The sequence below is a fragment of the Solanum dulcamara genome, chromosome 12 (assembly GCF_947179165.1).
Source record: "Solanum dulcamara chromosome 12, daSolDulc1.2, whole genome shotgun sequence".
In the NCBI taxonomy this organism is placed as follows: domain Eukaryota; kingdom Viridiplantae; phylum Streptophyta; class Magnoliopsida; order Solanales; family Solanaceae; genus Solanum; species Solanum dulcamara.
The window spans coordinates 16,246,285-16,264,272 of NC_077248.1; the positions used below are offsets into that span (position 1 = coordinate 16,246,285).

The 17,988-nt window shown below is 38.2% G+C and overlaps 1 protein-coding gene across 1 annotated transcript; it reads right to left on the bottom strand.

The window, feature by feature from the left end:
* Positions 1–5,490: 5,490 nt before the first annotated feature.
* LOC129877868 (uncharacterized) lies at positions 5,491–6,657 on the bottom strand. The gene has a single exon (XM_055953401.1). The coding sequence runs from the start codon at positions 6,090–6,092 to the stop codon at positions 5,643–5,645; it is 450 nt and encodes a 149-aa protein (XP_055809376.1). The 5' UTR covers positions 6,093–6,657; the 3' UTR covers positions 5,491–5,642.
* Positions 6,658–17,988: the final 11,331 nt, after the last annotated feature.

Genomic DNA, 17,988 nt, shown 5'->3' on the forward strand with positions numbered 1-17,988 from the left:
GCAGCTACCTCGGGGTACACGAGGATAATACATGCTAGATAGAGCCGGCCTACCTAGCTTTAGACGGAGAAAGACCAAAAGGATTAAGAAACCTCCATGATCTACTACTTGTGTTGCAGCATTGGATTGAGCGCCCGATTGCAGTGTTTGTCTCCATGTTATATTTTTAGCCATGTTATTTGATGATCCTCGTTGACGCTAAAATTTTGTTGTATATAGCTTTTATGAGGATTCATCCCAAGTTTTATTTAGATTTTTCTTTTATTTTATGTAAAGGGCGAGTCTCCCTTATTTATGCTTTCCTAGTTTCTTTGTATCGAGAGGAGTCCTCTTCTTTAGGTGCATAGTTTCTAGGTTTTCTTTTCGTGTGCTTGTATCGGGGATGAGTTGGCTGACCTTAGTAGGATGGACGACTTATGAACCACCATAGGATTGGAGGTTAGGTTTATGTCCCCCTCCGTGTATTTTTCTGTTTTATGTATAATAAGGCTTGGGGGTGTGCGGCTCAACCCCTGGCTGTGCACGAGAGGTGGGAGCCTCGTGTAGGGTCTATTCCCGTAAAAAAAAATAAAAAAATAGAGTTTATTTATGAGTTAAAGTCTTCTTCTTAGTGAGTTAGCCAGGCTAAGTGATTCTCTTGGGACCAGAAATGGTTTTCAAGTGTCGGACACATCCAGGGTGTGACACCAGTACAATGATTTGAATTACCTTAATAATATAAATTTTATATTATCAGCGTTCATAAGGTAAATTTTCATCTTTATTTTACTTGATTAAAGTAAAAGCCATCCCTAATTTCATTTACATTACTCTATTTCATTGAGACCCTTACTCTATCAAAAAACTAAAAAGTGCTTCTATCTTGCAGAGAGTCCATACGTTATCTAACTATATAGGGATTAAATATTAAGAATGTCGTTACCTTACCAAGTAAATCCACTGCATTTAATAGATTGATTTAACTTATTCTTGAAATAACATCACTCGCCTTTTATCTTACTTTACATTAAACAACTCACAATTTCACAATACAAACACTGATATATATATATAATATCGAGAGAGAAATGTTCTACTAAATACTATTACAATATGACAAGACACAACAAAGGAAATTGTAGGAAACTACAATATAGGAAATAAACTTGAAATCTGAATCTAGAAGTCTAGAAGGGGTTGAGAAGACAGAAGAAGGAGATGGGATTATTCAAAATCACAAATAACTTCCTTATCCCTTCCTACCCACGTTCTCACACTTTTATACCATTTCATAACTAACTTTTGCCTTGCTCATGTGACTATCTTTCAGCCCAAAAGTAATTGAGCCCCGTTTGGATGGACTTAAAAAAAGTAACTTTTATGTATGAAGTGTTTTTAGAACTTTGAAGTGCTGAAAGTTATTTTTATAAATAAGCAGTTGAGTGTTTGGATAAAAGTGCTTAAATGAGGGAAATGATGTGAATTTTAAGGTTAAAAGAATAAAAAGGGTAGTTTGAGAATTTAGTTAAAATATAAGGGATATAAAAGTAATTTTCATGGTCAAAGAAAATGACTATAAGCACTTAGAAAAAAAAGTTAGAAATCCTAACTTTTTATTTTTGACTGACTTTAAGAACTTTATGGCTTAAAGTTAGCATTAGGCAAACACGTCCAAAAGCTAAAAAGGGATTTTAAGTTGGTTTTGACCAACTTAAAGTCCATCCAAACGGGCTCATTGTCCAACTTTTTAGGTGGAATTACACTTTTAGTACTCCGACGTGGTTTGTTGATATGGAAATCCGTCGAATCCTCTCTATTATCCAAATTAGCAGATGTATCAACTAATTTCACAGAATTACCCCCCCTCTTGAAAATTAACCTTGTCCTCAAGGTTGAAGCCATCTATCTCGGTCTGGTCAGGACAATCTTGGAGCTGCAATAGTGTTACTTGTTGGATAGGCTCGCCCAAGCAATGCTTAGGAACTAAAACGTGAAATACATGATGTATCTTTACATCGACTGTCAACTCCAATTTATATGCCACCTCTCCAATGCGCTCGATGACCTTGAAAGGACCAAAATATCTTTGTCCAAGCTTATGACCCTTTTGCAGCCGCACAAAAAGTTATCGATATGGTTTCAACTTCACAAAAAACCAGTCACCCACTACAAACACGAGCTCAGTACGATGTTTATCTGCAAACTTCTTCATCCTTTTTGTGTCTTGATCAAATTCCCTTTAAAAACTCCAGAACCGCATCACACTTAATTAAGTAAGCCTCCATCAAAGCACTAGTAGTGCTGCGTAATATATATCGAGCTGCAATGAGGGGTTCTCTTCCATACAGTGCTTGAAATGTTGTCATTCCAGCAGATGTTTGGTACGAAGTATTATACCAAATTCAGCCCAAGGTAGCATGTTGACCCACTGGCTTGGAGCATCCACAACATAGCAATAAATAGATTAATCAAGACACTAATTTAGGATCTCAGATTGTCCATTGGTTTGGTGATGATTTGTAGTACTCATAGCTAATGTCGAACCCAACAAAATTAATTTTCTACCAAAAAGAATGAAGGAATCGTGGATCACGATCGGTGAAAAAAGTACGAAGATGGCAGTGAAGGTGAAATATACCCACTATGAATGATTCTGCTATCAGATGGGTAGAGAAAGTGGAAGGTAAGAGAATAAAGTGATCATATTTGGTTAAACGATCCATAACGGTAAGGATAGTAGTCTTCCCTTTAAAACTGGGAAGGCAAGTGATAAAATCCATTGCAATATCTTCAAAGATTTGATTTGGTATTGGGAGAGGCTGCAATAAACCTGTTGGATGCAAGTTTGTGTCTTTCATCTATTGACATATCTGACAGGTCGTAACAAATGGTTTCACATCCTTGCGAATTTAGCACTAATAAAAATTAGAGTCCATTCTATGATATGTTCGTGCCACACCAGCATGCCCTCCGATATTTGTGGTGTGGAACTCAAACAATAACTTTTGTCAGAATTGTGCATATGATGGAATCACCAACCAACCTTTAAAAAATAACAACCCATCCTTGAATTGGAAATCCATGTGAGTCTCGACACCTGTTCTTAAAGCTTGCTGAATAGCCAATAGTTTTGGATGGGATTGATTAATGGACTTTAACTCTTGTTCGAGTTTAAAGGTCCTGACAGAAATGGCCATAAGAGAGGCATTTGAATTGCGAGAGAGGGGTCATCAGCTGAATTTTATTTCCCAGGTCTGTATATGATATGAAAATCGCAACCTACTAGTTTAGTAAGCCAATTTTATTGCTCAAGAGTTTGGATGGTTTGATTAGTGAGTATCTTCAAGGACTGCTGATCTGTTGGTATAGTAAATCCTCTACCAAGAAGGTATTGCATCTATTTACTCATAGCTTGTGTAATAGAAAACATCTCACGATGATATGTCAAAGTCCGCTGCATCCTTTAACTCAATTTCTTACTAAAATAAGCAATGGGGTGCCTTTTTTGAGACAAAAATGGCACCACTTCCTTTCTCAGAAGCGTCGATTCCCACTTAAAATTCCTTATTGAAATCTGGCAAGGCCAAAATAGGGGTGGAACCCAATTTAGCCTTTAAAGTTCCAAAAGTTATTTGAGCTTCTAGCGTCCATCAAAAAACCTCCTTCTTTAGAAAATCAGTGAGTGAAGTTTCTATGAAAGTCTAATGGTGGATAAACTGTCGGTAGTAGCCTGCAAGGCCGATAAAATTTCACATTTCCTTCAATGTACGAGGTGGTGCCTTTCGCTGAATAGATTCTACTTTTCTCGGGTCAACAGATAGGCCTTGGGACGAGATAATATGTCCTTGGTAGTCAACTGATTCCTGTCTAAATAAGCATTTGGATTGCTTGGCCACCAATTGATATTGATGCAATAATTGAAGAACCTAGACCAAATGTTCCAAGTGATCAATCCAAGTAGGACTACATATCAAAATGTCATTAAAGAGAACCAAGATATATCGATGCAAGTAAGGTCTGAATATCTCATTCATATTTATTGAAATGTAGAGGGTGTGTTAGTAAGGAAGGCTAAATGGCATGATGAGAAATTCATAATGTCCATCATGAGTGCGGAATGTTGTTTTAGGAACATCCTCTGGACGGACCCTAATTTGATGATAATCTGATAATAAATCCAACTTTGAGAAATAGCAGGCACCATTCAATTTATCAAAAAGCTCATCAATGCTAGGAATTGGAAATCTATCACGAATTGTGATTGCATTTAATGCATGATAGTCGATACAAAATTGCTAGGTGCCATCTTTTTTTTTGAACTAGCAATACTGGTGAGGAAAATAGACTAGTACTAGCTCTGATTATCCCTTCTTTAAGCATTTCAGCCACTATTTGCGCCATAACATGATTTTAGAAAAAAGGGCATCGATACGACTTCACATTAACTGATCCTCCCCCTGAAACTAGATGAATTGCATGGTCCTGACTTCGTGGAGGATGCAAACCTAGAGGTTTCTGAGATACATCTTCATATGTTTTGAGTATCACTTCTAACTCAGAGGAAGTAGTACATGATGGTTCCATAGCAGATACCAATTCTAGATAAAAGTAAGAGGAAATTACATCAGTAGCAGCCCATTTTTCTCAGACTATTATTGCACCGATTGCACATCAGTTGGTACATCCCCTTGCCACGAGACCTTGGCACCATTCGGAGTGAATTCTAATATCCTCTTTGCATAATCAGTAAGGACAGGTCCAAAGTTGTGAGCCACGAAACCCGGGTACTATATCAGAACCATGAAGGGATAAAATATATAGATCTTCCACTATATTGCTGCCTTGAATGGTTATTGGAATTTTTCTAGCCACACCTTCGCATTGTAGTCGTTGTCCACTTCTTACCACCACCGAAAATCTTGGTTTTGGCTCAGTTTTCAACTGAAGAAAAACTTAGCCATCCTCGCCTGAATAAAAATATGTGTACTAGCATTGTCCACAAGCACCTCTATTGGAGACCCATTAACATGACCAGTAAATCAGAGAGTAGTGGAAGAATTTCCTCCAGATAGAGCATGATATGAAATAGCTCAATGTTCTTGAACCTCTAAGCATTGTAATTCCTCGGCTAAGACTTCATCTAATACAACTTGATCTGATAAAGTCACCTCTGCCTCTGATTCTTCAGATAATAGTAAAAGTTGGGGAAAAGATTTACACTTGTGACCTGGAGAGTATTTTTCATCACAAGAATAGCAGAGACCATGTTCCCTACGACTTTGTAACTATGCAGGGCTAAGGCGTTTTATTAAGGGGGCGATTTGATGCAGTTTGGACAACTGGAGTTATCTGGTTCATAGTTGAGTGTTTTGAGACTGCATATGAATGAGTGATAGTTGGCAAAAGTGGTAGAGTTTTACTGAAAGCAGATTTAAAAGAGCCCCGCTCAATTTGAATCTTTTGCTCATATAAATGGGCTAAACGTATAACTCTGTTTAATTTCGTGGGTTCACCAATTAAAACATCTGTTTTAATATCAGGCCTCAGTCTAGAAGTAAAAAAGTGGGTTAATACTTAATCTGGAAAATGCATCGTCTCATTATACACTGCTTCGAAATGACTTTGGTATTCAGCCACCGTAGTGGTCTGCTAAGATCTCGTTTTTAAAATCTAACCAACAGTTTCTCAGTAAAATGCTCCCAATTAAATAACTGTTTGTTGCGAAAAAGCCATCGATACCATTCCAAAGCATCGCCATCCAAGTAGAACGAGGCTAGTATTAACTTGTGATCTTCTGTGATTCCATATAATTCAAAGTAATCTGCTTGAAAAACCCATGATTCAGGATTCACTCCATGGAATCGTCCTAATTCAACCGAAGCAGGTTTGTGGCATAAAGTAGGAGGTTCCATGGCATGACCTCCATAAACTTCAGTAGTTTGATGTGGTTGAGGTGTTGCCGCTACAGGAGTACCATTCTGAGAACCTAGTGCCATCACGTGACCTACAACTTCTTTTAACATATATCGCATCTCAGAGATGTCACTCGAGAATGACTCTTTCACCACCTGTATGGAGTTTGCGATGAACTTGAGCTTTGGGTCTTCTTCCATTAGAGAACTCTAGATGAAAGTACCAATGAAACAACTCACAATTTCATAATACAAACAATGATTTAGATATATAAAGAGAGAGATGTTCTACTAAATACTATTATAATATGATAAGACACAACAAAGGAAATTGCAGCAAACTACGATACATGAAATAGACTTAGAATCTGAATCTAGAAGTCTCGAAGGGGTTGAGAAGACAGAAGAAAGAGATGGATTATTCAAAATCGCAAATAACTTCCTTATCCTTTCCTACCCACGTTCTCACACTTCTATACCAATTTCATAACTAACATTTTCCTTGATCACATGACTTTCTTCCATCACAAAAGTAACTGTTCAACCTTTTAGGTGGAATTACACTTCTAGTACTCTGACACGGTTTGTTGATGCAAAAATCCATCGCATCCTCTCTGTCATCCAAATTAGCAGATATATCAACTAAGTTCACAAAATTATATATCTAATGTTCTTGACAATGCATTTATTGATATCAGTAGCAAAACCACTGCTACCTTTTTTGCATTATTTTAGGCAGTGTTTACCTGCAAACTTGTATAAATAAATGTGCCTGTAAATTGCAATAAAATGTATTGGAGAATTCATCTTTAGGATAAGTATTAGATTTGTATGATTGAAAATTTTATGAACAATGACACCACAGAAAAGACAGAATAGCCCTTTTACATATCCTAGAAAATTATGGTCTAACAGGTCAAGGAAATAATAATACTTTGTGAATTCATCTGAATCAGTGATTGCACTTTTGCAGTAAGTAATATTTTCAGCCAAAAGAAAAGTAAGTAATATATCAACCCAGACACGAATTTCTTTAAAATTCAATAGTACTATCCTTGATGAAAAATGCATTTTCTTTTTTCTTTTCAGTTTTTATCTCCGTTTATTAGTCACTTTTTTCATTTTTACTTACTTTTCCTTGTGAAAATTATGGCCAATTGCCAACGGCCAATTTAAACTTCACCTTCTTGAAAACATTCTATTAAAAAAACTCTTTTCGCTTGATATCTTCATTTATCACAATTTTAAAACTATATTTTTTCAGCCTGCTTGTTAATTACATGTGGACAAACTTGGCAAGTTATATAAGATGACAAATAATGTTACATTAATGAAATATTTTTATTTGTCATTTTATCTAATGATGACAAAAGAGATTTTCGTATGGCAACATGTCACGACCCTGATTCGCCGTGATTGACACCCACACTAACCCTCCCGTGGAAGAACCATTATTACAGCCCAAATTAACAATTATCGTAAGATATAAGACGTTTAAAGATGCGGAAGCAAGTTTGATCATAAAGCAATAGTTGAGTTCCTAGAAACTCAGAAATGTCTAGTTATAAACCCCAATATATACGGAAATTAACTCCAAAGAACTGAAAGTCGAATGTACCAAAACTCTATCAAAATATCAAGTCTAGAAAAAAGGGGGTGCAACCCCAAAAAGTCATAAAGTAAAAACAGTGTTTAAGAATCTAAGCTCTAGAAGAAGGACTAGAATAAGGAGAGTCCACGGCAGCCCGAAAGAAATGTCTCACCCCTTGAACTCAAGCAGTTGCGGTCCTCTATTCTAAATCTCTCAGAAGCCATCTGAATATGTCATGTACTCAACAAAGACAGAGCAAGTGTATTATCAGTATATAAAGTCAGCAATGTACTGGTAGAATCATGCAGCTAGCCAATAAGTGAGACATGAACAAGTAAATACAATACCATAAACATAGATATACAAAACAACCTTAACCAATATGACATCCTAACTAGTACTTAACATTATCCCAGTTCATCAATGTCACGCTCCGGGAGGGTACCCTAGACGTAACCGGCACCCGAAGGCCATTTCTGACCTCCGAGCGAACCACCTGGTCCAGTCACACATTCATTCAATCACATTCTCTTAGCGGAAACTTAATTAATAAAATACTATTCGCAATATGAGGGTCGAAGGCCAAACATTTATAAACTCGACAAACACATAAAATAAGACTCCTAAAAAATAACCGTTCAACCTCCCCACACTCCAGTCTATGAAGCCTTTATCCAAGTCTAAAAGGTGCCAATGACAAGTTCATGGCTACCAACAATCAAAATAAAAGAAATAACAACAAAACTGTACAAGAAGACTCAATATCCTCCGGGAACTAAGAGGACTCACCAACTATCTGGAAGTGTATGTGGATCTTCAACGGAGTCCGGTTGATGATCTCTAGTACCTTCCTCTGCATCATGAAACGATGCAGACCAAATGGCGTCAGTACATGGAATGTACGAGTATGTAAAATGGCCGAATACAATGAATATCAAGGAAGAATTAATCATCTCGGAAGCTCAACTCAAGAGGGATAACAACTCAATCAAATGTCCTAAGTCTAAACAAGAATATGATTTAGACGGGACCACTCACATACAATTCAACTCAATCTGACTTAGAGTACTATCAAGACCTATTTGGGAGTTTCTCTTAACCGACAACCATCACTTATGAGCCAGTGAAAGTACAACAAACTGATGTTGTTGCCGCGTCCGTTCATACTTTGCCAGGGTATGAACGAATCAACAAATCATGGATCCAATCCAACCAGGTCCTATAATGTCAGGACAAATCTCTCAGGGAAGCATCCGACTTTAATGGTTCCAACCCCCTACGTTTGGCGACGCAGTTATTGGGTTCGAGTATGGACTATAATCTTGCCCAATTCGGTGCTCAATACTCCTCCCAAGACTCAATGCTCATAAAACTCCATCCAATCAACTCAATCAAATCACATCGACAAGTCTCATTACAATCTTGTCAACTCATCAACTCTATTACAATCAAACCTCTTCTAGCCATACTATCCGATCAATCTCAATCATATCTTCAAAAGAAATTTAAATGCACATATATAGCAACATCTAGATATAATCAATCATTTCCTCCATCCATATGAGAAATCTTTGATACTCATTACAATTTCAAGACTTTAAATTTACATTTTTATAATAAGCAACATTTCTTAGGAAAATAACCTCTTTTATCATAATCCACATAGTCAAGGAGATTAATAAAAAAACATATTTAACAACTTCATCTTCATCGACTCATACTCACATAAAGGCTCAATTTAGGAACTCCTTGTCTCAACAACATCAACACATATAGAATCAAATACATAGGGGACAAAGTTCATACAAGCATAAACCATACCAAGAAACTCTATTTTCATGAACATCTAACCTCAAAGCAAGAGTAGGGCACATGGGTGGACTCAACCCATGTTTTAGATAGCCTTACATACCTTAGTGAAGACTTGAAGAGAACCTTGTAGTTGGGTCTTCAATGGAGAACTCAAACCTTGAAGCTCTTGGAACTCTTCTTGTTGGAAATGGAGAAGAAGAAGAAGAAGAAGAAAAAGAGAGAGAGAGAGATAGGTTTCTAGGGCTTTTAGAGAGAGAGAGTGAGGGATTGAAAATGATCCCAAAATGTGCTAAGGCCAATACATATATAATTTGGAAAAGTTCCCAAATTGTACCTCCTTAAAAGTTCTGAAAAATAGGCGAAAATGCACCTGGCGCGATAATGGTGCATCGCGCCAGTGCAGCGCCAGGCCAATTACACCTAAAACCTGCATACCTCGTAGTGGCGCGCCGCGCCAAGGACCAAACTACTGAGGGCTATTTCTGGCGCGATAGTGGCGCGTCGCGCCCTTATAGCGCCAAGGCCAAAGTTCCTGGGTTCTGGAAATTTGGCCTGAAAAACCCTGCACAACTTTTAGTGGCGCATCGCGCCAAGGACCAAACTACTGAGGCATGTTTCTGGTGCGATAGTGGCGCGTCGCGCCCTTACAGCGCCAAGGCCATTTCCCCAGCAATTGCAACCCAGGCAAAAAATGAAATTCCTACCGCGCTAGTTCATCTTAGGAGCGTCATATCCTTTGACTCCGAACTCCAAAATTCGCATTCTTGGTGGCGTTGGAAAGAAGACTCGACGACCTTTGATTTAATAGATTGAGGGCTACCCCGATCGTCATCTATCAAGAGATAGGGTCATTAGAAGTCAACCCCTCAAGCGAACTCCTCCTCGGACTTAGTCACGATGAATCCTTGGGTTAAATTTGGTCCTAGGGGTCCTTCATGACCCCACATCACCTTTAACGCTGCAACATTTCTCAAAAACACATCTTACTCACTCGAAGGCTCCACAATACTCGAGTCCAACCCTACTCGAACACAAGAAGGGTCTGAATCTTAGGGAAAATTTTTGGGGGGTGTTACAAATCAATCTCAAAATTATGCAATTTAACATAAGGGTCCTCTCATGGGACCTAGAACCACTTATTTATGTGTCGAAATATGACATCCGATTTAAGGTTATGTCAGAATGTAACACACGATCCAAAAATGTGTCAGAACATGACACCTGATTCAAATGTGTGTCGGAATATGACACCCGATCCAAACATAAAATTCAACCATAATCACAGTAAATAGTTAAACTGTCATATCTACCAAGAACAGATTCATTACAAGTCATGGCCAGTAAATCATAAATTCACATAGACCATTGCATTCTTTCCTATTCATATACACATATGTATACAGTGGAGTAATTTAGCAAGTACATGAATCACATATAGGAAATAAACCATTACCTACCTCGAATTTAAGCTTTCGACTACTCTAAAGTGTAGGAGCTTTCCTTTTTTGGGTTTATTCAGTTTGTTCCCAGTCTAAAAACAGTATTAATATACAAATGATCAATACAAGGATCTAATTTACATGAATTATAATATAATTCCCTTCCTAGGACAAACCCATGATCTTAAACCCCATTCAAGGGCTATTTCTCACCATTAGTTTCCGTTCAAAACCCTCTCCGAATGAGCACCCACCATAGATTATGGGTTCTAAGAATTAAATTACAAGTTTAGGGAGTAATTTACTTACCTTTGGCACAAATTGTGGTGGAAATAAGTATGAATTCTCCCTAAGTCGCTTCTAGTCTCTTAAGAACTAAGTGGAAGTGAATAAAATCGTTCTAGGACTTTTTCCAAACTTAAGTAGCGTTCTTTTCCGCCACAGCAGAACCATCCTGCTCTGGCAACCCCGCCTTGGACGGAAGTAATTCTACTCTAGCGGGATAGGTGGAGACAGAGATCGTAAAGAGTCTCAAATCCTTCCCTTTTGTAGCACAACCTTGTCCCAAGACGCCTTAAAATATACCTTTTATGCCAAGATTGATTCCGAGAGTTTTACTAACCCGAATGTTGTTACGTAAAGCCATACAGGATCCATAAAGTCTTGGCTATCAACTGACCCCATTAACTAAAGATTCAATCTCCCATCCATTTTTGGATCACCCTAGACCTCACTTGACTTACAATTTGTCCAAGTCTGGACGTATTCCTTCCCTATTGGCTCACCCATAATGATGGGAGTGGGGCATTCTAGTAGATACCAATTTACTCATCATTTGTCCCTAGAGAACACAGATCATTCCCCAAAAGTTGAGCACCCTACCTGCATCAAAGACTGCATCTTGGGCCTTGCCCATCCAAATATTTTCTCTAATCTCATTCAAGTTCACATACTCAAACTTCTTGGACTTAATTTCTTCAATAAAAGTGGGCCTTAGATCAACACTGGTCATCACCCCACCTTCTTTACGATTCCTGGCCTTATGAATTTGGCCTCCAAGGCCCGAGTCTCTCTAGCCAGGGGCCGCTTGCAGGCTCTTAAACAAGCTAGACTGCCAATGCTAACTGGGTTTCGACTTAGTGCGTCTGCCACCATATTAACCTTACCTGGATAATATTGAATGATGACATCATAATCCTTGAGCAACTCTGTCTACCTTCGCTATCTCAAGTTCAAATATTTCTAGGTAAACACATGTTGCAAACTGCGATGGTCAATAAACACCTTACACTTGGCACCATATAGATAACGTCCCCAGATTTTCAGAGCAAACACCACCGTTTCCAACTTCAAGTTATGAGTCAAAAAGTTTCTCTCATAAATTTTAAATTGCCGCGATGTATAGGCTATACCATTCTTTTCATGCATCAACACAAGATCCAAACCTGAATAGAAAGCATCACAATAAGCAATAAAGTCTTTATCTTCAACCGATAAGGTCAAGATAGGTGTTATCGTCAGAAGAGTTGAGGTTTTGGAAGTTCTCTTGAAATTTGTTGGTCTACTCGAATGGTACTTCTTTTTGAGTCAACCTTGTTAAGCGAGTAGCGTCAAAAGTGAAGCTCCTCACGAACCGACAATAATAACTAGCAAGTCGCACAAAACTCCTTACTTTGGCCACTGAGCTAGGACGACCCCAGTTCTTAACCGTTTCAATCTTTTATGAATCTACCATTACTCCTACCTTTAAAATAACATGTCTCAGGAAGGCAACTGAAGACAACCAGAATTTACACTTAGAGAATTTTGCATATAATTTCTGCTTCCCAGAGCACCTAGATGAATGCGGAAATGGTCGGCATATTCTTGATCACTCTTTGAATATACCAGGATATCAACTATAAACACGATCACAAACAAATCTAAGAATGAATTGAAAACCCCATTCATCAAACTCATAAAGGCTGCTAGTGCATTGGTCAGCCTAAAAGAAATCACTACAAAATCATATTGCCCATATCTTGTTCTAAAAGTTCTTTTGGGCACATCCTCAGGCTTAATCTTCAAATGATGGTATCCATACTTGAAATCAATTTTCGAAAAGATTGACACACACCTTGCAATTGATCAAAAAGGTCATCAATGTTCGACAATAGGTACTTATTTCAAATGGTGACTCTATTTAATTACTGGTAATCGATGCACATTTTCATGCTACCATTATTTTTCTTAACAAATAAGACCGGAGGGCCCTACGGAGAATTAGTAGGACAGATAAACCCTTTATCAAAAAGTTCTTGGATTTGAGCCTTAAGCTCTCTCAACTCTGCTGGAGCCATACGGTAAGGAGGAATATAAATTGGGTGAGTGTTCGGCTCCAAATCAATACAAAAATCTACGTCTATATCGAGAGGCATACCAGGCAAGTCTGTAGGGAACACATCTGGAAATTCATACACTATCGAAATAGACTCAATAGAGGGAGACTCTACATCAATATTTCGAATATGGGCCAAATAGGCCAAACAACCCTACCCACCATTTTTTTAGCCTGGAGAAAGGATATGACCTTAGCTGGCTTAGGCTTGTACACCCCTTCATGCTCTAACCTTTTCCTCCTCAGGATCTCTAGAGTCACAGTCTTTGAATTATAGTGAAGCACATCATAATAGGGGGACAACCAAGTCATGCTCAAGATCATATCAAAATCGGTCATGTCTAAAATCACCAAGTCAACCCAAGTCTGGAATCTCATAAACATAACATAACAAGCACGATAAACATGTGACTATAACAAACTCTCCAACATGGATAGAAATATGGATGGGGGCATCAAGTATATCATATATCGCATCAAAATCCAAGGCATATCTTATTGATACATATGAAAAAGTAGACCCCGGATAAAATAAAATAGTAGTTATCCGATCACAGAAAAACATAGTACCTGTATCACTGCATCAGATGCCTCAGCCTCGATCTTGCTTGAAAAGGCATAAAACTAGGCCCTATCCTCTTGATGGGCCACCTCCCTGCCTAGCTGCGCTGCTTCTTGACCTGCACTACTATTACCTTGGCCTCCAGGACCTCTCAAATTTTCTCTTCACCCACTTTGTGGATGTCCTCTACCGCTTTCACCTCCACCCGTGGGTACCACTATTTGGCCTACTGAGGTGCTGGATCTATTTCGCGAGGGTAGGGACACTTACTCCTAATATGCCTCGGTTCCCCATAATTAATGCAGCCTCACTCAAGGGACAACCTACTACCAGCCATGAAAGAAGCTCTTTAGCCTTCCTAGGCCAGATACTGATGTAGGATACTTGAAAAACCTTTAGTAGAAGCGGGAAGTGCTGACTGACTTGGTCGAGTTGCAATTGTCGGCCTGCTTGACCCTCTAGAATAGAATCCCTGGAAGTTACCTAAACTCTTAAGCTTCTTAGCCAAAGTGTTAGCCTACCCATCCCATCGTATTCCCTCTACTTTCTTCACAAAATCTGTGACCTCATTGAAATTCTTTCCTGATGAAGTCATATGATAGACAAAACCTATAACTCAGGGTTTAACCACTTCACAAATAATTGAATTCTCTCCTCATATGTGGTTACCAGTTGAGTAGGATACCTGAATAGTGCATGGAACTTGGCCTCATAAGCAGCCACTGACATACTACCCTGTTCTCATGCCATGAATTCATCCTTCTTGCGATCCCTTAAGGTATGTGACACATATTTCTCCAAGAACAAAGCATGAAATTGAATCCAAGTAAGTGGGGGTAAGAATGGGGAGAAACACTATACATAAGCCCTCAATCACTGCTTGGCCTCATCTTGTAGCTGAAAAATCACAAACACCACCTGTGATGGTATACTATCCCTAACAAGTGCAACCTCTCATAGTAGTCAAGGATGAAATCGTAGGCGTCCTCACTCTCATAGCAATGAAAGACTGAAGGATTAAACTTCAGGAACTTTTTGAGCATGTCATGTTCAGTGCCAGTCATCACTAAGCCCATAAGTGGTTTGAAGAAGGCATCAGTGCCTACCACTTTATCTACTAAAGGAGCTGCAACCGCAAATGGGCGAGCAACAGAAGCTGGTGCTACGGGCATGGTGAGAATGACTCCAATATCGGCCAATCCACTCAAGAAGGCCATAATCTACTGAGCTAATATAGGGTCTAGTATGGGAAGACCGAGAGCCGGATCTTGGGTGTCCTCCACCTATTCAGCTGTCTCATCTTCCTCCACCTCTATGTCCTTCTCTAACTCATCCTAGGGCGAGGGAGAGGCCTTAATTCTTTGTACTTCCTCAATCGAAGCCTCACCCCTGACAAATGCTACTATTTATCAGCCTCTACTGCGTCCCCTCCTCCACCCCCTTCCTCGATTACATCCTCTTGCAACTAGATTCTCTTCTGGTTCAATAGGAGCTACAACCGAACATCATTGTAGTGTGTGTTTACCATCTGCGGACAAGAGAGTGGAAGAGGTTAGATACCGATTTGGATCACAAATACCAATTGGAATCAAGTTATAGCACAAAGGGAAAGAAGACAAAAACTTTTCCTAAAGTCCTGTAGCTTGTCAAAGAAAAGTACTGACATCTTTGTACCGTTCCGCAAGACTCTACTAGATTCATTTTGGTACAATGAGATCAACGCATCTAGGGCTTTGATACCAACTTTGTCACAACCCAGACTTGCCGTGATTGCACCCACACTAATCCTCCGATGGGAGAACCATTATTATAACCCAAATTGACAGTTATCGCAAGATATAAGACATTTAAAGATACGGAAGCAGGTATAATCATTAAGCAATAGTTGTGTTCCCATAAACTCAGAAATGTCTAGTTATAAACCTCAATATATGCAAAATTTAACTCCTAAGAACTAAAAGTCGAATGTACCAAAATTCTAGCAAAATATCAAGTCTAGGAAAAAGGAGGTGAAGCCCCAAAATGTCATAAAGTAAAACAGTGTTTAAAAGTCTAAGTTCTGGAAGAAAGACTAGAATAAGGAAAGTCCATGTCAGCTCGAAAGAAATGGCTCACCCCTTGAACTCAAGCAGTTAACGGTCCTCTATTCTAGGTCTCTTAGCAGCCTTCTAAATATGTGTTGGACTCAACCAAGACAAATCAAGTGTAGTATCAGCACACAAAGTTAACAATGTACTGGTAGGATCATGCGGCTAGTTAGTACAAGTAAATACAACACTATAAGCATATATATACAGAATAGACTTAACCAATATTACATCCTAACCAGTACTCAACATTATCACAGTTCATTAGTCTCAAATTCATGCAATTTCACATAAGGATCCTCTCATAGGATCTGAAATCACTTATTTATGTGTTGGAACATGACACTCGATCTAAGGTTGTATCAGAACATAACACCGGATTTAAATATGTGTCAGAACATAAAACTCGATCTAAATTTATGTCATAACGTGACACCCGATCTAAGCATATAATTCAGCCACAATCACAGTGAATAGTCAAACTATCATATCTATCTAGAACAAGTTCATTATAAGTCATTACCAGCAAGTAATCATTTGACATAGACCATTGCATTTTTTTCCTATTCATATACACATATGCATACAGTGGAGTAATTTAGCAAGTACATGAATCACATATAAGAAACAAATCATAACCTACCTCGAATTCAAGCTTTCAACCACTTTAAAGTGCAGGAGCTTTATCTTACAAGGTTCATTTAGCTTGTTCTTGGTGTAAATATGGTAATAACATACAAAGGACTAATACAGGGGTCTAATTTACATGAATTATAACAAAATTCCCCTCCTAAGCTAAACCAGTGATCCTAACCCCCATTCTAGGGCTATTTTCCACTATTAGCTTTTGTCCAAAATCTTCCTCCAATGATCACCCACCATAGATTATGAATTCTAGGAATCAAATTACAAGTTTAGGGAGTAATTTACTTACCTTATGCACAAATTGTGGTGGAAATCAGTACGAATTCACCCTAGATCGCTTCTGGTCTCTTAAGAACGAAGTGGAAGTGAATAAAAACGTTCTGGGAGTTTTCTCCAATTTAAGTCACATTCTATCGCGACACAGCGGGACCATCCTTCTCTGGCGGGATAGGAGGAGACAAAGAGGTCGTAAAGAGTCTTAAAATTCTCCCCTTTTACAACACACCCTTGTCCCAAGACGCCTTAAAATATATCTTTCACGCCAAGATTGATTCTGGAGTTTTACTAATCCGAATGTGATTCCGTAAAGCCATACAGACTCCGTAAAGTCTTTGCTATTAACTAACCCAATCAACTAAAGATTCAATCCCCATCCATTTTTTATCACCCTAGACCTCACTTGACTCAAAATTCGTTCAAGTCTGGCCTAGGCTCAAATTTTTCGAAGTCACTATCCAAAATGTTTTGGCCCAAATTTCTTCCCTATTGGTTCACCGTAACGACGGGAGCAGGTCATTACACAACACTTGCCGGGAATTCTTCAATGAAATATGGCAGTTAATTACAGCTTGTTACCAAGACGACTTCAAATACGTTTAGGACTTTGATTTTTTATTTGAACAAAAGAAGGCAACATTTAGAGAAATCATTAATTGAATATGCTAGTTAAGTTTCAATCGTTGTATGTAGTTTGGAATTTAAAAGGTGCCAGTAGTTATACAAATTTATAATGACTATTCGGCTTCTTAGAATAAATAAAATAAAGGATTAAAAAAAGAAAGAAAAAAGATAAACATATTTTAAGGCCTTAGAAAGCGCCACATCACCGATTTTTTGAGTTTCATACCTAAATTATTGAAAATGTGAGTTTCATACCAAAGCTATCACTTATTAGTTTGAGAAACACACATCTCTCTTTTATTATACTTTCATCATGTGTTTCTCAAACTAATAAGTGATAGTTTAGATATGAAACTCACACTCACAATAGTTTAGGTATGAAACTCAAAAAAAAAGGAATAGTTCAGTTGTGGTTTTGATACATATCTTGTTAAAACTTATGTCATTCCCCCCCCCCCCCCCAAAAAAAAAGAATAGAAATTATAAGTCGAAATCTTAGATTTTTTTTTTTTGTAATTCTCCATAAATAAAATTAATTACATGGATGTGGTGACATCAACTTAGAAAAAATCCTATATAACTACTATTGACATATAAAATCACGCATTAATTATAAGGGACCCTTAACCTTATATATATATATGGCTAATATTGAACAAACTTTATTATTCTTCATACCGAATA

Excerpts from the sequence above, each read along its gene's own strand:
- LOC129877868 (XM_055953401.1), bottom strand. The coding sequence starts at position 6,092 with ATGGAAGAAGACCCAAAGCTCAAGTTCATCGCAAACTCCATACAGGTG.